Consider the following 20,918-nt stretch of genomic DNA (forward strand, 5'->3'; position numbering starts at 1 on the left):
GACCTAGGCAAAAGTAACAATGTAAAATAGCAATTAGAACCTAGAGTTCATCCTCCTATAATAGTAAGATACGAAAAGCTGTATGAGATAGTAAACTACCCTTGATTTTAGCCAGAAAAGTAGAAGATATTTTTAATGTTAATAAGGAATAAGCTTAGAAGATTCATTTTATTAATATCTAGCATTAGCCCTGTTTAGGAGATCTTAGGTATTGGTCACACTTTTTAAGTAACTGACCTTGTGAAGCATTTGAGCACGTTCAACTTTCACAGCAGTTCAACTGTGTGACCACCACAATTCAGCACCAAGCAGAATAGGACCTTTAATGAGTGAGGAGCTGTTAAGTCTGAATAGGTTGTTTGCCTTGATGTTGACACTAATTATATTTGATGTGTGAGAAAGTGTTTGGTCACACATTGTCAGAAGCTAATCTTCCTGTGGAGGTGATATCACATAGCAGAGGGTTCTTTAATCCAGCAGACAGAGCAGGGCAGCCCAGAGGGAGGGGCAAGTGGGGCAATTTGCCCCGGGCCCCGCAGGGGTCCCCACGAGAATATAGTATTCTATAGTATTGCAACTTTTTTTTAATGGAAGGGGCTCACAAAATTGCTTTGCCCCCAGGCCCCCTGAATCCTCTGGGGGGCCCTGAGACAGAGGCTTAAGATCCACTGGCTAGAAGCTTGTCACCACTATTGATCCATGGTGGTGGAATGGATTTGGCCCAGAACTGAAAAGCTCTATATCCAGTTACTAACGGTGAGAACCATCTACTTACCCTGTGCTGTATGCTCACTCAATATTGCAACATGCTGTGTGGAAGAGTATCTTTGCCATCCCTCCCCCATTCTTTTAGAACACACACATTCTTCTGCAAGAAGCCAAAACCAGAGAATTCAACCAACTTTAATGAATTGCAAACACAAACATACTGCGTGATAGTATGAGTTATTTTGTTTCTGGATCCTTTAGTTATATATACCAAGAGTGCCATCCAGTAGCAGAGACTCCACCATTTCTGCATCTCTGCTGTTCTCCATTTAATATGGCTCACTATACATATCCCATGGGTAAATGGGACCTGGCTGGTCCCAAGTTTCCAAAACAAGCTCCAGTTCCACTGAAGTAACAGGTCCTTTAAGAAGAGGCTGTAGTCCCATCAGGTTACTTGTTTCCATAAGTCCAAATGCTGTCCTTTGCTACAGCTCACTAGGCCCTCTAAGTAACTCTTCTCCAGAAAAGATCCATGCTGTAAGTGAAATTCCTCCTAGACACAAGGGCCCCTTTTAAATCTCCCTTATTGAACTTCAGCTGTGTGCTCTTCCCTACACGATTGAGATCTTGGACAAGAGTGGTAAGGCTTTTATCTCCCTTTGCATGGAGATGATTAATCCTTTTCTGACTGGAGAGTCAGACTACGTACACTTCGTCACACTCACAATATGTGGGTGTTTCATAAAGACATTAGTGGAAGTTCTCAGCTCTTCTTGAAAAGTGAATAAATCATAAAGGGGCTTTTTATTTGTTAAAAACAAACAAACCCTTCCAAGCAGGTTACTATATGCAGGAAAGTACCTCCTTGAAAGAGAATTTGTCCTTCCAAAGCTTCATCAATTGACATGAAAATGATCCTTTTTCTATTGACATTAATTTATTACTATTCACTTTTTCAGGATACAATCTAGTAAAAATTCATATTACAAATTCCAGAAGGTGGCTCATGCATAATGTGTGAAAAGAAAGTAAAAAGCAAAACCTAATGAATTAGAAAAGAATTCCAGTTTGCCCATACTTACTTTGTGGATGTAGCCTGACAGTAATGTAATAATGTACCGAAACTGAGAATAATTTGAAAGATTTGCAAGGATTGGATGAGCAAGGATTTCCTTATTTCATTTCTTGATTTCAAATGCACCTGATAATTTGAAACATCTTCAGTGCCATTTCCTGTACCATTTTCCTATCAAAGTATTGTTCTCAAAGACAGGGGTGCTCAAACTGGGCGGGGGACCCCCTCGGGGGTCATGAGGTTATTACATGGGGAGTTGCGAGCTGTCAGCCTCCTTCCCAAACCTTTCTTTGTCTCCAGCATTTATAATGGTGTTAAATATATAAAAAAGTGTTTTTATGTTATATAGGGGGTCACACTCAGAGGCTTGCTATGTGAAAGGGGTCACCAATACAAAAGTTTGAGAACCACTGTTCTAAGGGTTTTATAGAAACATAAGGAAACAGGAATTGCCATATTAGATCAGAAGAGTGGTCCATCTAGTCCAGAATCCTGTCTCTGACAGTGGCCAAAAGCAGATATTTCAAAGGAAGTGCAAGAAACCCCAGAGCGGGTGTCCCTGATCCATCAAAACACTAAGGCACATGCATGATCTCATGCACATGAGTACCCACATGCTTCAAGTTATGTATCTGTTTAAGTGCTTTGCTGGACCTAAATTTTATGGAATAGCCTGCTTATATTCTGCAATCAATTTCATCAAAATTTTCATTACAAACTTTGGGAGTGTTAGGTACAAAATAATGGCTGGATAATGTCCTACTACTATACCAACAAAAATGCTTAACACTTATAGACAGGGATTGAATTGGGTGGAAAATGCTATCTCCCAGATACCATCTACTTGCCGCATCAAAATGGGATGCCACATACAGTAGATTACTTAAAGCTGTGATCCTTCTTTTGCTTTCTTATGTGCTTTGATCAGCAGTGAGATGGTTAATGTAGACACATAAATTATTAGCATTGGCATTTGAGTTAACTCCATTTAGAAAAACCGCAGTTCAAACAACCCTCCCTCACCCCCAAACAACCACATTACTGATCTGGTATGATCCAGCCCAATTCAAACCCTATATATAATGTCTTATCTCTCTCTCTCTCTCTCTCTCTCTCTCTCAAATATTGCACAAGAATTGAGTTACTGATCAATCTGTACTAATTAATAAACTTTTTTTTGGTGGGAGGGGAGTGCATATTTTCTTAATGTCTTGACCATGAAACAGTATCATCTACTTGAAACAACCATTGATTAAAAATTATTATTTTAAGTATATTTTACATATCTTGTAAATAACTTATGTACGATTTAACAGAACCATATAGTTAACAAATTAAAATTTAATGTCAAAAAAGACAATACACAACCCCCCCCAAAAAAGCAGAAGCAACTAGAAATGCTGGAGTTTCTTTTTCCAAATGTACGGCGTTTTCTAGGACCTCAATTTCAAGATTTTGTATTACAGATGTCAATTTAACATAATTAACGCTGATATAGCACCAGGTTTGTGTGGGATGAAATACATTTGAATACAAATGAGTGGCATATCTCGTACTAAGATGTGAGAGGTAGTTTAAGAGGATGCGTCTCCACTTCTGACCTCATTTCATGTTCTAAATTATACTTTCTCTTAAGTGGTACGTTGGAAGTTTATTCATGATCCCAGAGTCTTAGTGTAAAGAACAAAATCATAAACTTTTCCAGGGTCAAGTTGACCAAAATATGGTATATCTATTGTATTTTCTAAAAAAGAGGTGAACATGTCTCTACCAAAGTCTAAATTTATATATCCAAGTAAGTAGTTAGGTATGCACACCCCCTTTTTAAATGTACAAATACCCATTTGTATGAACAAATACTGTTTTTTTCTGGAGAAAACTCATGTGCATCTATATTGCGTAGGTACCCCTTTAGTGGCCTCTTTAAAGCCAAGTATTTAAAGCGTTTTGGTCCTTTGCACAACTGTTTCCACAAAAGTGAATGTAACTTTTTTCTTAGACACCCTTCACAATGCAGCTGAGAATTCCTGCTCCCCCGTAGATGGGGTGTATGTGGAACTAACTCGGTCAGGTGCCTCAGCATAGAGAAATGGGCAATATTTACATAAATGGATTGCAATGCGGTTTCGGAAAAAGGTATAAAGATATTTCCTAAACTTTTCACCAGCGAAGGCATAGATCACGGGGTTGATACAACAGTGGATCATTGCAATCGCTTCTGTCACTTGGATTGCTAGCTCCAGCTGACTGCTGCCCTCACAGGTATTTAGGGAAAATGAATCTTGAAACGTGTATATGAGAATAATGATGTTATATGGTGCCCAGAAAAGAAAATAAACAATCATTATGATAAAAATAAGCCTGACTGCCTTATGTTTTTTCTCATTCCTACATCTCAGTAATGTTTTTATAATCTCGGCATAGCAAAAGATCATAATGACCAGTGGAACGACAAGTCCCAGGATGTTCATCTTTAAAGTCTGGAATTGCTTCCATTTACTTTCCTGTCCCAATGGATAATGAGGGCTACATGTAAAGTGAGATGACTCTCTCTGAGCTTTGTGAAATATAAACCCTGGAAGAGAGGCTAATATTGCAACAACCCAAGTGACAACACTTGTGAGGATGCCATAGGTAACTGTCCTAGCCTTTAAAGCAAACACTGCATGGACAATGGCCAGATATCTATCTATTGTCAAAAGTATTATGAAAAACATTCCACTATAGAAGCCAGCATAATAGACCCCTGAAAGAATTTTACACATTGCATTTCCAAAATCCCATTCATGTGCTACGTAGTAAGCCCAAAATGGCAGGGAAAGAATAAAAAGCAAATCGGAAATTGCCAGATTCAGCAGATAGATGTCAGTCATGCTTCTCAGCTTCTTGTATTTTATCAGGATCAGCACAACTAGCGCATTGCCCAGCAGGCCAAATATCAGCACCAAAGAATAAAGTGGTGGCAGAAACAGGGATGCAAATTTTTTGACATCAGCTTTTTGGCATGGTTCTGAGCCAGTATAATAATCATAGGTTGTCATGTCAGTTTCTTCATCCATCTTGTTCTGTCCTGGATGAAGAAAAAGATGGTAGAAACTAAAGAGATGGACTAAAACTCAGACAAAGATTGGAATTTTACCACAAACAATAATTTTGGTGGCTTGTGGTGACCCCCATATTTCAGCTGCATAACACTTCCTATTATAAAAGATTATTGCAATCTTTTTTTTTTTTTTTTTTTTTTTGAGAAGCTCTGAGATTGCCATTATTTGCACTAGGCCTTTGAAATGCAGTGGGGAGAAAGCCTTAGGGCTAGAGAAGTGTCTTTTCTTTTTCCCCATGATATTCTGTTTAGGGTTTGCTGTGTTATGACATAAAAATACAAAAGTGTCACAGCCCACTGTTACTGAAAATTACGTACTTTCTCATGTTTACAATATAATTATAAAATAAATCAATTGGAATATAAATATTGTACTTATTTTTCAGTGTATAGTATATAGAGCAGAATAAACAAGTCATTGTCTGTATGAAATTTCAATTTGTACTTACTTCGCTAGTGCATTTTATGTAGCCTGTTGTGAAACTAGGCAAATATCTAGATAAGCTGATGTACCCTCTCGAAGACCTCTGCATCTCCCCAGGGGTACACATACACCTGGTTAAGAACAACTGTCCTAAAGCACCAAGCAGCAGCAGCCACTGCACTGGTAGTGCGTAGGAGCTGTTAGAACAGCTGTGGTGCAGCAGGAGAGAGAGTCAGGTCGGCTACCCACTAACCACCCACCCAGACCTAGCATGTGGCCACAGCAACCTGTTCCCCCCAGCTTCCACCTGGAAGAACTACATGGGACAGAAATTCCCCTACCTCTTGGGAGGATGTGGGCAAAGATGCAGTCCAGGATCCCCTGAGCCACTCTCTAGATGCAGGTGTTCACATACACATGTGTTGTGCCCTCAGATGATAGCTTTCTCCTGCTGGTAGTTATTGTAGCTCAAATGGTAGATAACTGTATGCCTATGCCAAAGTTTAAGAATTCAAACCCTGCTGAATACACATGAAAGAAGGATTATTAGAGTTGTACATAACTGAATTTGTTTTATCTGTTTCCTTCTAAAATGAAAAATACATAAAACACTAAGTTAATAGAAAATTATATAGGTTGCAAAGTCAAGTACTCAAAAGTTAGGAAATGCCAGATTTATTGTTGCCTTTGGCACCTTAATTCTGTCCATTAATGCACATACATTGTGTTACAGTATTTAATTACATGATCCCCATGGATTTTCCCCACAGGACCTTTTTCACAGTCAGTGCACAAGATGGATGCACAAGGGGGCAAAATTAAAGTTGCATAGGCAACCATAATGCAGATGTTTCCTATATTTTGATTTTGCAACCTAAATAACATTCTTTTAGCCTGGTTCGTATGTAAACAACATTTGTAGGAAGAGACATTCAGTTTGGTCAGTCTCATCTTTTTATTTCCTTGACAGTAAATAATACATGATTATACCTGTATCATATAAATATGTAAAATATAATGTTGACCAGACTTATGAAAATACTCTGACTTAGTTGAAAACCTTAAATATTGCTGATTGATGACTGCAAGTCTACAGATGCATGAACTATACACGCTTGTGGGCCAGATCTTTAGGTGGTGAAAGTTCACCTAACTTCATTGAAGTCAATGGAGCTATACCAATTTATGTCAACTGAGGATCTGGCCCTTAATGTACAGTATTATACGTTATTTTTATCTAGATGGAGATATCTTGCAGTAAAGGGTTAAAATTATTACTGGCCCATTCAGAAGCAAGCTGATCTTAAAAAGCAGATAATTGAGAGAGCTGATCAGAATTTAAGGTGTCATTGTCTTTAAGAGAAAGGGTTGCTTTTCAATGAAATAGTTGCCTTTTTTTAGTTGCTGTGTCTCAGGGATTCTTGGTGCCAACTGGCAGAGGGCAGAGGGGATACTCAGTTTTCCAGGGATCCCCTGCATCAGATATATGCATAATAATTCCCCCAACAATCAGTGGCACTGGAACACTTTTAATAGTGGGGGTGCTGAAAGCAGTTTTTACTTTTTACCTCATGCCCCCCCCTTACGCCAGTGCATGTCCCTCCCACCCCCCCCCCAGAGCTGGGGCCAGGAGCAGAGCTGTGTCTCTGGGAGAGGGGGGAACTCAGATGGGGTAAGGAGGCCAAGGCTGGGGCCATAGCTGGGGATGGGCGCGAGGCCAGGAGCAGAGCCCTGAGAGCAGAGCCCTGGGAGCAGGGGGGGTCCGGCACGGGGCTGGGAGTGGAGCCCTGGGAACGGGACGCAGGGCCAGGATGGGACCCTGGGCACGGGTCCAGTGGCTGGGGAGAGAGGTGCAGGGCCGGCGCCCCAGAGCAGAGCTCCAGTGCACAGCTGGGAGTGGGGCCCTGGGTGCAGGGCCTGGCATGGAGCCCCAGGTGTGGGTATCACAAGCCCAAGGGCATGGGGCCAGCAGCCTGGGAGCAGGTCCCATGGCCGGGACCTGAGTCCTGAGTGCAGGGCCAGCGAGCGGGGCACTGGGTGTGGGGCCAGGAGGAGGACACCTGGCATGGAGCCCTAGGCATGGGGCCAGCAGCTGGGGACTGGGGCTGGCGGCCGGAACCCCGCATAAAACCAGCACCCCTACATCCCTAGTTTCTGTGCCTATACCGGCATGTGAGGTCTCTACTGAGAGCCAGTAGCCCACTGGTCATCATAATAATTGCAAAATGTATGTACAGATAATATTTAAGAACATTATGTAACTATACTAAAATTCTTAAGGATTTGGTATTAGGGATTAGGATTTGGGATTAGGGTGGATCACCAGGAGGTGACATACCTCAGGAATATTCCTTTCAATCAGGAGGTAACAGATGCTTATTTCTCTATTTGGTCATGGGTGTACTGGGCATTGTAGGCCTCTCAACAGATGCCTACTGAGGCAAATGCTAGTCAAGAGATTGTGAAATCTTCAAGAGAGAAAATGTACAGGAAGAAATAAATAGCAGCAGGGGATCATCTGTATGAGAAAAGACAATGGATTGGTAGGATACATCTGGAGATGCAGACATACACTGGAATCTTTCCCCGAGGAGGCAAGGTGACAGCATGACTTGTCTCATGAATGGACAATCACAGTCAAGCCTGGCTGTAAAAGACTGGAAGGACTTTGGGTGAGCATTGCTGATAAGACAGGAGAGTATCTAGATATGTAAGTCTAGGTTCTAGAATGCGTGTTGTGATTTTATTTTATTTGTAACCATGTGTTTCCAAAACTTCCACTTGCTATTATTTGACTCTCTATACTTTGTTAAATAAACTTTTACGTGTTTTCAGGTCTCTAAGTGCTGTATGTTCAATGGAGTGGTGATGAGAGGTGTAACTGGTAAGCTGGAGTGATTGTTTTTTTGGAAACGGCAAATCTGTGAGTGTCCAGTGGAACAGTGATAAACACTCCAGGGAGATGCTTGGAGGGCTCAGGGGTTGGAGTATGCCAATCACTAACCTGGAGTTAGAGAGAAGAGCCTGCATAAGGCTAGAGGGGAGTGCTTGTGTTGTCCGTGGCCAATGGAGTGAGGAACTGACCAATGGCAGGCACAGAAAAGCCTTCCTTATGCCTGGGGAAGTGCCTCACGACCCTGGGTACCCCGGGAAGTGTTACAGTTCCTTCATATCAGTTTTCTTTTTTGTATTGTCAAATAACTATAGACATAGGGGCACCAACCCAATATGCCCCATCTGCATAATTCCCTTAAACACATGGTCGAAGTATGGCCAAGTGTAAGAATAGTAACAAACTATGTGGCGTTTGAAGTGCTGGGAGCAGAGTTAACAGCAGGGAGTTAGGCTTTGTACAATTTACAGCTTAAGTTGGTATAAGTTATGTTGCACAGGCTTTGAATGATCCATCCCCCTCAGTGATGTAAGTTACACCAACCTAAGCACCAGAGTGGACAGCACTATGTTGACAGGAGAGCTTCTCCCACCGACACAGCGACCGCTGCTCGGGAGGGCTTGAGTAATTAAGTCAATGGGAGAGCTTCCTCCCATTGGTTTAGAGCAGGGGTTCTCAACCTTTTTCTTTCCAATGCTTCCCAAACACGCTATAAAAATTCCACGGTCCACCTGTGCCACAATAACTAGTTTTCTGCATATAAAAGCCAGGGTGGTGTTAGGGGGTAGCAAGCAGAACAATTGCCTGGGGCCTCACACCACAGGGACCCCCATGAAGCTACATTGCTCAGGCTTCAGCTTCAACCCTGGGTGACAGGGCTCAGGAACCTGGGCTACAGCCCCAGGCAGTGGGACTTCAGCTTTCTGCCCTGGGCCCCAGCAAGTCTAATGCTGGCCCTGCTTGGAGGCCCCCCTGAAACTGCTTGAGGCCCCAAGGGGACCCCAGACCCCTGATTGAGAACTAGTGGTTTAGAGCATCTGCACTAGCAGTGCTACAGTGATGCAGCTGCTCTGGTGTAAGCTCTGTAGTGTAGCCATTGCCTTAGAACAGGGTTTTCAAACGTTTTTTCTGGGGATCCAGTTGAAGAAAATTGTTGATGCCTGTGACCCAACAGAGCTGGGGATAAGGGGCTTGGGGTTTGGGTGGGGCTCAGGGCTGGGGCAGGGGGTTGGGGTGCGGGGGTGAGGGGTGGGGCTGGGAATGAGGGGTTCAGGGTGTGGGAGGAGGCTCAGGGCTGGGGCAGAGAGTTGGGGTGTGGGAGGAGGTCAGGGCTCTGGGCTGGGGCTGGGGAAGAGGAGTTTGGGGTGCAGGAGGGGCTCTGGGTTGGGGGGCTCAGGGCTGGGAGTTGGGATGCAGGAGGGGGTCAGGGCTCTGGGCTGGGGGTGCAGGCTCTGGGGTGGGGCCGGGGATGAGGTGTTTGGGGTGCAGGAAGGAGTTCCAGGTTTGGGGGGACTCAGGGCTGGAGCAGGGGATTGGGGTATGGGGTTGGGGTGCAGACTTACCTCCGGTGGCTCCCCGTCAGTGGCACAGCTGGGGTGCACCGTGGACCACGCTGCGCCCTGGAAGCGGCCAGCACCGGTCTGACTCTTAGGCGGAGGCGCGTTGCACTGCCCCCCCAGTTCCCATTGGCCAGTTGCTGGCCAATGGGCGTGCGGAGCCGGTGCTCGGAGCAGGGGCAGCGCGCGGAGCCCTGTGGCCCCCCTGCCTAGAAGCCGGACCCTGGTAACTTCCAGGGCACAGCGTGGTGTCGGAAAAGGTAGGCACTAGCCTGCCTTAGCTGGGCAGCACCACCGACAGGACTTTTAACATCCCAGTCGGTGATGCTGACCAGAGCAAGGCGACCCAGTGCCTTACATGACGTGACCCAGTCGTGGGTTGCGACCCACGAATTGAAAAACACTGCCTCAGAAAAGATTTTGCAAGGAAAGTACTTGCAGCAGCTAAGAGGACATGGACTTTTGGTCAAGGAAACACAACCCTTTGCCCTCTATGGTTGAATTATGCTGCAATAGAATCTGCATAAGGATCTTGCTGGTCTGCAGGAACTCTCATCCTGACCCTTTAGGATCATAGAGATAGGGACACGGGCCTATGGATGGCCATTAAGAAAGGTAGCATCATGCACAATGGGGAAAAAATTATTTTCTTTTTGGACATTAGCCCCCTTTAACCTATTTTGTCTCTTTGTTTATCTGACTGGACCATTCTGCTTTTATTAAGACCTTGTCAAACTACTTGTGGAAAGTTATCATAATCACATGCATAGCAATACATTTGAGTTCTATTGAAAACTAAATAGGTGAAAATTTCAAAAGTTACTAATGATTTTGGGTGCTTCAATTTTTGTATGTCAAATCTGAGACACCTTTAAAGATGCCTGATTTTCAGAAAGTTCTACGCATTCTCCCCATGAGACAGTTGTTCCACAGCTGTGTTGACTCTACAGTCATTGTGAAAGTAAAAGTGTGGTTTTGTTGGTATAGTAAGCTGTTATGGCTCAGATACATTGGTAGCAAATGAGTTTAAAAGATCGTATTTTTATATAGTACTTTTAACAGTACTTTAAGAAAAGAAGCTTCTCCAAAAAGTAGATGCTAACCTTTTCCCTCCATAGCTTATTTTTTCTATTTGGTTTGATTTGCCTGCACAGTCACTTGCAGAATTGGGGCCGTTCTTTGTATCCATGGTCTGAACAACTTAAGAAATTGAATTAGCTTCAAGAACTCCAGTAAGGAGAACAAACCATTCCCAATGTGTCTTCTGCTCATGACCAACATGACTCGCCTTAACCAGGTACAACTATCACCAAGGAGAGAGGAGTTTAGATAAGTTGCTGGTGTTTAGGGAATAAAATGGCAGTCCTGCTCAGCAGAATGGAGCATTTCAAAAGCAGGTGTTGTGCAGGGCCGGTACAACCATTTAGGTGACCTAGGCGGTTGCCTAGGGCGCTAGGATTTGGGGGGCGCCATTCTCTTCGGCAGCGACCATGGCCGCCAGATCTTCGGCCACCCAGGTCGCTGCCGGCATTTAGGCGGAGGGAGCTGGGGCAGTGGAGCGCGGGGAGGGCCGCCTGCAGCAAAGGGGGGGGGGCGGCACGCAGGGGAACTCCCCGCCCCAGCTCACCCCTGCCCCACCTCCTCCCCGAGCACGCCGTGGCTGCTTCACTTCTCCCGCCTCCCAGGCTTCCGGCACCAATCAGCTTAGGCGCCGCAAGCCTGGGAGGTGGGAGAAGTGAAGCAGTGATGGCATGCTCGGGGAGGAGGCGGGGCAGGGGTGAGCTGGGGCAGGGGGGGTGGGGAGCTGCCACGGGGGGACGCCTCAGGGTGGGGAGCTGCCGCAGGGGAGGCGCCTCAGGGCGGAGGGGGGGAGCTGCCGTGGGGAGGGAGCACCTCAGGGCGGGGGCTCAGGGACGGTGGGGCGCAAGGTGGAAGTTTCGCCTAGGGCACAAAACATCCTTCCACCGGCCCTGGTGCTGTGAAATAGGTGATGGAATTTGAGACTGGTTAGAAATAGTGGACATGTGTCTTTATCCTAAGCTTGTATTGATAGCAAATAGAGATGTGACAAATAACTGATTTGGAACTGATTTGTACAAGTGTCTGGCCATTTTGTTAGATTGATACAAATCTGATTCTGAAATGTCATCAAAACAGCGATATCGTGGCAAACTCTTTAGTTATAGCCCCTACTCTGTCCTTGTCATCAAAGCTAGTTCTTGCTGCCTCATCCTTGTGATGTGTCTGTATCTTGCTCCCACTTTCTCCCTCCACTTTGTCTCTGGATCCTGAGAACATCACCTTGGTGCTTGTCTTCTTCTCCCCAACCTGTCCTCACTGCCTAAATCCTGTTATCTCTCCCTCCTTTCTGCTTGGTTCCAGTAAAATCCTCCTACTAGCCCAGCTCCTTTCCTTGCTTCAGAAACCTCTCCCCACAGTATCTGAATCTGAGGTTGGTATCTATCCATCAGATACTGATAACCACCGTTGGGTGCCTACCAATTTTTAAAAGAGCAGGATTACCATATCCCTATATGCAGTATCCCATGAAGCAATTTCTCCCACTCTTTTAGGAAACTGTTATCTAGTACCTAAGACACTTGACTAGGAGTCAGATGACCTGGGTTTGATTTCTAGCTCTACCACTGACCAGCTGTTTGATTTTAGGCAAGTCATTTCACCTCTTTGTGCATCAATTTCCCCATCTATAAAAGAGAGATGAAGGTACCCACATACCCACAAACTCCTATATGACCTATGGATGAAAAGCACTACAATATGGGGTATAAGTATAGTCATGACCACAGACTACGATTTCTTCCCAGAAATTTGCGATCAGTCTATCAAAAATTCTGTTTGTCTGATGCAAGTTAACCCAGTCGTTATTGCTTTTGAGTTAAAAAGCCTTCCATGCCTTAAGCATACACAAAAATCAGCAAAGCCAGATAATAGTTTCACGGAAATGTTCAGATCAGAGCTATTTTGAAAAAAAATGGCAAAGATTTAAAAATTTAAATGTTAGAATGTGGAGTAAAACTTCACAGTAAATGGCTAAATTACACAGGACTTCCTGTAGAAATACATATTGAATGTAAATAGGTCACATCACACACAGCGTTTAAATTACAATACCAGTGTTTCTGCAGTCATTCTGAAATAGGTGTAAATATGACTTAGCCAGATAGATTCTCCTCTCTTCTGGACATAAAGGGGATCATCTTTTAATATTCAATAGTAAATTGGTACTTAGGAATGCAATTTCCATTAATTCTGACAGGAGTTGTGCACTTGGCATCTTGGAGTCAGGACTGAATCCTACAATCTTTATTAAACCAAAACTGATTTCATATCACTGTGAAGGACTGTAAAATCAGACCATTCGTATGGTGTGCTGAAAAGATTATATATTCTAGATTAAGTCTGAAGGATTTTATTTTTAATGTGCTCACATTCTCAGATTTCAAACCAATATTTTCCCAGTATCGGAGCAGTTCCTCAGCTTATATAAATCCATGTAGCTCCACTGACTTCAGTGAAACTACACCAGTTTATACCAGTTGCAAATCTGGTCCATTATTGTGTTTTCAAAACAGATTTTTCTTCTTGATACAACTAGTATCAATTTTTGACAGAAAAATCTTTCCTGTTCAATTCAATTGTTACAGAGATATCTTATTCCATTGCAATCTCATCCACTACAGCCCCTGGAAATTTGCATCATTGCTTATTTGGTTTCCCTTCTGAACACTTCTAATTGTTATATCCCTTTAAAATAATTCATTCCAGTATATTCCCCCTGCCCTTCTCAATTGTTATTTTTATAGGTGAATCCACTAACAAATGACTTAGCAGATACTATACTGTGTTTACAGATATAGGCATTTGTGTTACCTCTTAATTTACATAAGCAACTAATAAATGTATAAATACTAAAAACAGATGAAAGATGACTTACCAAATGTCTAAGAAGTGCCACTGATGTCTTAGTCTTTTAGACCGGCTGCACTGCATAAATCAGTTTTGCACATAACAAATACAGGGCAGGCATACACCCCTTCCTGTGTGAAGAAGGATACAATATTCATACGTTTAGCAGACTTTGAGCGAACAAATCATTGTTACTTTAAAAAAATTAAGCAGTTCTTCTTTTCTAAAAAGGACTTTCAAATGCTCCTATAAAAAGTGCGTTAAAGCACAGATGTATAGATTTTGAAATCCTAGTGGTGGGACTTAGGTTTCACAATCCAAAGCTATAATTATAGAAAGAGTTTGGTTTTGTTTGTAACCCACTCTTAGCATTGCAGCATGCAGTGGTGTGAATAAGGGAAGAAAGAGTTAGAAGGATACATAATTTCTTGTTTTTCATTTGGGGGATTCTCTGTGCCACGCTTGCCAGAGGCAGGCATGATATCCAGAAATTGGGTGTGGCAAGCACTAGGTGTGTTCATTAGCTATTTGAAGTTACTTTGGTGATTTCCATTGTGAGCAAGCAGATTGGCAGAACACATCCAGAGTCTCTTTCTGAGAGTGGAACCAAAGGGAACTCATGGGGAATGGGAGGGGTTTATAAATAGAGGGAGCCATATAAATATGGGATTTATAAATATCTGGAGCCATAATACTCTTTCCTGCCTAGGGCAGTCAATCTCTTCTTGAATTTACCCCACGTATCCATACAATAAACCCCCTTACTATAATCAAACTTACCGTTAGAAATGATCTTTAACATATTCACAAACAATCACAGGCAATTCCAAATCTGCCACCAGTGTCGAGTTTTTCCCAAGTAAGGGAAGGATTTTGTTTTTCAAGATGAAAAAAGTAGGAAACATGAAAGAAAAGAGGCTTGTCTCTTTCTAGAAACATAGGAATTGCCAGCCCGGATCAGACGACCTATGGTCTGTCTAGTCAAGTATCCTGTCTCCAGCAGTGGCCAGCACCTGATGCTTCAGAGGAAGGTGCAAGAAAGCTTGTGGTGGGCAAATGAGGAGAAACCTGCCCACAGGTAACATTTCTTCCTAAACCTCAATAATTAGAGCTTGGTTTATGTCCTGCATAAGAGTTTATATCCCTTCCAAAACTGTTGGTTTTTGATGTTTTACTTATTAAGCTTTGTAATCCGAGATCACAGTGAAATAAACATACAGACCTGTGTTTTTCCCAGTAACCACACCAGTTCGTATATATGAAAAAATATGTGATCAGAGGTCTATCAATGTAGGTCATCAATTCATCAAGCTAGATCCATCTAGTTATCACTAAAGAGATAGTAAATGTCGAATGACAGGAGTCCAGGAAGGGGCATAGTGAGGAGAGTTGTGCACTGGAAAGGATGTGGACTGTGGTTAGGGCAGGCTTTCCAAAAACATAGGGCCAGCCCCACGGTGGAGTCTGGGTGGGGCCTGAAACTCATATCCTACTTTTTGAATATCTTGAAAAAATAGCAAATTACTGCATGGTATTTTCTGTTAGATTTCCTGTGCATCTGCCACCAGCTATCTCAACAATTTGCTGGCACAGAGGAGTCGGAGTCTCAGTCCCCCCACACCCATTCGGCACCCCCAGCTTCTTCCCTGTGAGTTCCTTTATCCCCAGCTTGTACCTCCCTTACGCCCATTTCTCTCCCGAGTCCCCAGTTGCTCTTCAGGCTCATTCATCTCACTGAAATGTTGCAAAGTAAATGCTAGTGTGAGTTTATATCCTTTTCCCTTCTAGTATTGCATTAATTATTGCTATATGTGAATGTTGTCTCCAACTCACCGGAAGGTGGGGACTGAGCTCATTTGCTTCAGTAAAAGTGAGGCATGATAGCAGAAAGTTTGAGACTCACTAGGGCAGGGAGTGGATGTCAGAGAACCATGTTACCTGGTCTTGGAGTGAGAGGCTGTCAGGGAGGAGGAATATATTGAGATTGGCAGGAGATTGAGAGGGGATGAAGCGGGGGTACAGAGGACTGGGATGCATGGAAGTAAGGTGCGGGAGATTGGGAAGAGCATGAAGGGGAGGCAGAGGAATGGTGGGACAGAGAAGGGAACATGGAGAGGGATGTAGAGCAACAGGCACTTATTCATGTTTAATTTTAAATACTTAATACTCTGTAGATATAAAACTTTAAGGGCCAGATTCTCTGGTTGGCTAATGTCACCTTATACCATTTAAGCGGCACAAAGTGATCATACAGTGGCCAGAGCTGGCTTGTGGGAGAATCCAGTTTGCTCCTCAGTGCTATATAATTTTTCCTCACTCACTTTCACTCCATCTGCTTTATAATACCCACCCAAACTGATATTTGCCCCCTAAAATAAAATAAAAAATTATTTTCAAAGGTCAAGTACCAAATCCCTCCTCAAATTTCTCGGTGAATGGGGGCTGTCCCAGCTGCAACATCTTTTAGGATAACGCACCAGCTCTATACCCAGTAGGTTTCATTTCCCTGTGGGCTGGTGTGGGGGAGGGTTCTGGTCCATGACTCCACTTCCTCTCCAATCCCTTTGTGGTTATGTGCGTTCCCTTGGTGTCCATGTAAGGAGCAATCCCTGCACTTTCCCAGGATCCAGAGCTGAAGCCTCTTTCCCACAAAGACAATGAGAGACATTCAGTATATGGAGCTTTTCAAACAATGATTTTATTAATAACTTGCATTCATGTGGAAAGAGAAAGAAGCATAAAATCGTAGCATCAGAATTCACACCCCAATAAAAATGGAAATGGAGAAAGCTCAGTAAAACTAAAATAGATCTATAAACATAACATTGACATGCATTTGGTATTAAAAAGGTGCTTTCACATTAGTGCAAACGTGCAGAAAATATTTTTTTCCATAAAAGGAAGTTTACTGTGAGAGTAATTTTCTGCCTTCACTTTGTAATACTGCAGATATTTACCTCACAGGGCTGTTCTCAGGATGAATAACTAGTTATGTACAGAGGTGTGAGGCTGCAAAGCAATGTGTAAGTGCTAAGATATTGGGATCTGATCCTGCCAGCTCTTACTCATGTGAAATCAAAATAACTGAATGCAATAGTCAAGGGGAAAGGATTATTTTAAACAGACAGCCACCAGCTAATAGGATACCCCTGCTTAACACAATTCTGGTTAACAGAAGGTCAGTGATATCCCTTAACAGAAGTGTGCACAATCCCTGTTTATCAAAATCTCTGTTTTATGAAGATTTAACAGCTCTTCAAACCCTATAGGAAAAACAAGGTATCAGTGTAATTGTAAATAAACCCTTCCCACCTCAGATAGGTACTTGATTATATTATGAAAAAAAAGCTAACTTATAAAATTCATGGGAATTTTAGAACCTTTTATGATTTTGCTGCAAAGTTTTTTTTTTTCCTGAAATGTTCCATTAATGTTGAATATTGAAGTAAAAAGGTGCATCGAGCCCCAGGTAAATGGCTATAATGTCTTCCCATGGATGTCTTCCTCCTAAAGTTTTTCTTGTGGTTTTGTATATATTTTCTTGAGACAAGAAAAACCTTGTTCCTTGCCCTCTTCAAGCCATCTTCTGAATTATATTTCCTGAGAAAATAGTTATTTGATCAGAGTCCAGGTTTAAAGAGCAAAATCATACTACATTGGGTGCCATGTTACAGTGGATACTTAACAAACTGTAGTGTTTGAATTTTCCTGTGGGATTTTTAATATTCCCCGTATGAAAAAGGAGAAATACTGCAATGTCACAAAAAATTAATTACTGTGATTGGTAACTGTCCAGGTCTTAATGCGATGACTATAAGAGTTTTGTTTAATTGCACAATCTTTTAAGTAAAAAGGACAATGAAACTTTTATTGACTTCATTTCTAATGCACGTTACAAACCAATGGAGACATCATGCTCTGCAGTTGAAGGGGTGCATGTGGAGCTAACCCGTTCTAATTTATCACCATGAAGAGCTGGACAGTGTTTGCAGAGGTAGATTGCAATGTGTTTTTGGAAAAAGATATAAAGATATTTCCTAAACTTTTCACCAACGAAGGCATAGATCATGGGGTTGATACAACAGTGAATCATTGCAATTGCTTCTGTCACTTGGATTGCTAGCTCCAGCTGACTGCTGCTCTCACAGTTATTTAGGAAAAATGAATCTTGAAACGTGTATATGAGAACAACAATGTTGAATGGTGTCCAGAAGATAAAATAAACAATCATTATGATAAAAATAAGCCTGACTGCCTTATGTTTTTTCTCATTCCTACATCTCAGTAATGTTTTTATAATCTCTGCATAGCAGAAGATCATAATGACCAGTGGAATGACAAGTCCCAGGAGGTTCATCTTTAAAATCAGGAATTCCTTCCATTTGATTATGGAATCTAATGGATAATGAGAGCTGCAGGTCCAATGATCACTTTCCTTTTGAACACTGTGAAATAAAAACCCTGGAAGAGAGGCTAATATTGCAACACCCCAAATGAAAACACTTGTGAAGATACCATGGGCAACTGTCCTAGCTTTTAAAGCAAACACTGCATGGACAATGGCCAGATATCTATCTATTGTCAAAAGTATTATGAAAAAAATTCCACTATAGAAGCCAGCATAATAGACCCCTGAAAGAATTTTACACATTGCATTTCCAAAATCCCATTCACGTGCTGCATAATAAGCCCAAAATGGTAAGGAAAGAATAAAGAGTAAATCAGAAATTGCCAGATTCAGCAGATAGATGTCAGTCATGCTTCTCAGCTTCTTGTATTTTATCAGGATCAGCACAACTAGCGCATTGCCCAGCAGGCCAAATATCAGCACCAAAGAATAAAGTGGTGGCAGAAACAGGGATGCAAATTTTTTGACATCAGCTTTTTGGCATGGTTGGACGTCAGGATCATAATCATACGTTGTCGTGTCAGTTCCTGCATCCATCTTGTTCTGTCCTGGATGAAGAAAGAGATGGTAGAAACTAAAGAGATGGACTAAAACTCAGACAAAGATTGGAATTTTATCACAAATAATATTATTGGGAAGCTGGCAGTGACTTCCATATTTAAGTTGCCTAATGCTTCCCATTATAAAAGATGATTGCAACCCTTTTTTTGAGATGCTCTGATACCTCCACTATTTGTTCAATATTGGTTTCCAAATGCATTGTGTCTGAGAAATATTTGTCATCTTCAGTAAACTATGTCAGCACCATGACACAACTGAGAGCTGGCTGATGACTAATCGCAAAGGCAGTTCTCAGCTGGTTTGTTACAAGTGCGTTTAAGTGGTTTTCCGAAGTGTCAGAATGAGACAAAAAGAGCACCATTAAAAAAGGGCCTATCTAGAGGAAACACTTATTGTTTTTCAGGTTTCCTACCCACATTCAGATGTCACTAGCTCACACTGCAATAAGCCATGAGTGGGTATGCATTGGTAGGCTGTGGTGGACAGCATCTAAGTAGCATTCCACAAGCAAAATTTGCCAAACATATTAGTTGTTGCAAATTATTCTTTCAGCAATTTTGCTCATTTCTCACATTAACCGACCGCTCTGTGCTTCTGTATTTGGTTTACTTTGGTTCTGAAAAAAGACATTACTCATTACAATATATAGAAAGAGAGCCCCGAACAACCCTAATTTTTGGATATCTACATAAAACTAAAAAACTACTAAAAATAAACCATTGAAAACAGAATCCATAAGTCTAAATGAGAATAAGGCCCGTATTCTTTATTTAACAAAATTGTTCCTTTAAGTCTTTGGCCTTATTCTCATTTACACCCAGGCCATTTTAAACTGCTCTAGTCATGCAAAAGAACCTTGAAGGAAGTGAATATGAATATAATTTATTTTTCTTTAAGGCCCTTTTACACTGTCAGAGCAAGGTAAAGTGGTTTTAATGTGAATGAGAATTGGGCTCTCTTGTTCTTGTCATGATAATATCCTTGCATACAAGAAATAGGTGACTTACCTGTTAATTAGGAAAATGTGGGAGAGGTGATTAGACAATGCTGCACTAGAATTGACTTTGTAGGATGAAATGGCAAGTTTCACCTCTCTTGCAATTCAGATCAAGTCCAAGCAATGAAAAATGTAGACTTCGAATTAAAGCAGAGCACTGTTCTCTACCATCCAAGAAATATTCTGCACGTTATTCTCAGTTGATAACCTGTAAGAAAATTCACAAATCTATAAACTGATATTGAAACACCACCCCGAATGGCATCAAATAATTTCAAAACCATTGTCTTTGTTGGGCTATATTCTCATGCTGTAAAACTTTTGTCAAAAAAAGACACTCCCCAGTGTCTATTTTGAATGTACAGTATCTGCAGTTAGTATTGATTATCTTGTTCTAATTACTGGGTTCTGCCAAAATGTAATATTGGGTTAAAATGATTCACTTGATTCAAGATTTTATTTCCTCTTATTGTGACGGCCTTTTGCCTGAACTCTAATGTGGTATGTCCTTAGCATCAGAAATGCCTATTATCTGGAGTTTGAAAGTTGGTTGTAATCAATGATTTAATAGATCTTTTCCATCAATAACTGTCAGAATGAGGCAAACTATTAGTAGCTGTTTGCAAATTATCTGTGAACAATTTTACTATTTATAAATATTAGTTATTCAAAATTCTTTAAAGGTTTTGTACAAAGTATTTCAGCCTATGGGTTTCTCATGAATTATTCACTATGACTGTAGCTTTGAATATTTACTATAATTCACTATTTGTGCTGTGCAATTGATCACCCAACTCACAGGGCATTATTTCGTCTCCCTGATTGGATGACTGCAACTCTTATAAACAGTAGGGCTTGACTAAGTACTCTCTAGTGTGTATTGTTATATGGACTCCTATGCCCAAGTTTCTGGAAACATTCTTGCTAACCAAAACAAATAATTAATACAAATGTTTGCAGAAAACAAATTAAAAGATTTCAAATACTGAGTCTTCTTGCATGACTGAGCAAAGGCTACACACATTCTTGCCTTGTAGTAGCACTCTTGGAAACTGTAGTGTTTTGAACAACTGTAATATATTTGAAAAAAGACAGAAGTTTTGGGTGTGATGTTTGCCACTTCATCTGCAATGACAGTTTCAGTGGAGGAGCAAGGCACAAAGAATAGTTATTACTGCACAGATCTTTTGTTTTGTATTTTCCTCATAGGTTGGGATTCAGCTTTGTGGCTGTACAGTGTTTCAGGAGGTATTTTGCTGGACA

At 41.8% G+C, this 20,918-nt stretch overlaps 2 protein-coding genes across 5 annotated transcripts in view; both read right to left on the bottom strand.

Moving 5' to 3' along the window:
• Nucleotides 1-887: 887 nt before the first annotated feature.
• Nucleotides 888-16,218, bottom strand: LOC101938931 (C-C chemokine receptor type 5-like). 2 transcript variants are annotated; one of them, XM_042841201.2, is made up of 4 exons: nt 14,470-16,218; nt 13,718-13,820; nt 5,655-5,831; nt 888-4,856 (listed from the first exon to the last, which is right to left on the bottom strand). In XM_042841201.2, exon 4 carries the CDS (start codon nt 4,843-4,845, stop codon nt 3,793-3,795), a length of 1,053 nt encoding a protein of 350 aa, XP_042697135.2. In that variant the 5' UTR covers nt 4,846-4,856; nt 5,655-5,831; nt 13,718-13,820; nt 14,470-16,218; the 3' UTR covers nt 888-3,792. The 2 variants fall into 2 exon arrangements, with proteins under 2 accessions (XP_042697135.2, XP_008169474.2); XM_008171252.4 differs by having other exon boundaries at nt 5,655-5,834; nt 13,718-16,218.
• Nucleotides 16,219-16,361: 143 nt separating this feature from the next.
• Nucleotides 16,362-20,918, bottom strand: part of LOC101938305 (C-C chemokine receptor type 5-like) — a 34,081-nt gene continuing 29,524 nt past the window's right edge. For all 3 annotated transcript variants that reach the window (XM_005278620.5, XM_065587092.1, XM_005278619.4), the window contains 2 exons: nt 19,666-19,863; nt 16,362-18,645 (listed from right to left, as the gene is read on the bottom strand). In XM_005278620.5, the coding sequence (XP_005278677.2) occupies nt 17,582-18,634 (1,053 nt within the window). In that variant the 5' untranslated portion in view covers nt 18,635-18,645; nt 19,666-19,863 and the 3' untranslated portion in view covers nt 16,362-17,581. The remainder of the gene's footprint in view (nt 18,646-19,665; nt 19,864-20,918) is intronic.

Source organism: Chrysemys picta, chromosome 2, assembly GCF_011386835.1.
Source record: "Chrysemys picta bellii isolate R12L10 chromosome 2, ASM1138683v2, whole genome shotgun sequence".
Lineage (NCBI taxonomy): Eukaryota > Metazoa > Chordata > Testudines > Emydidae > Chrysemys > Chrysemys picta.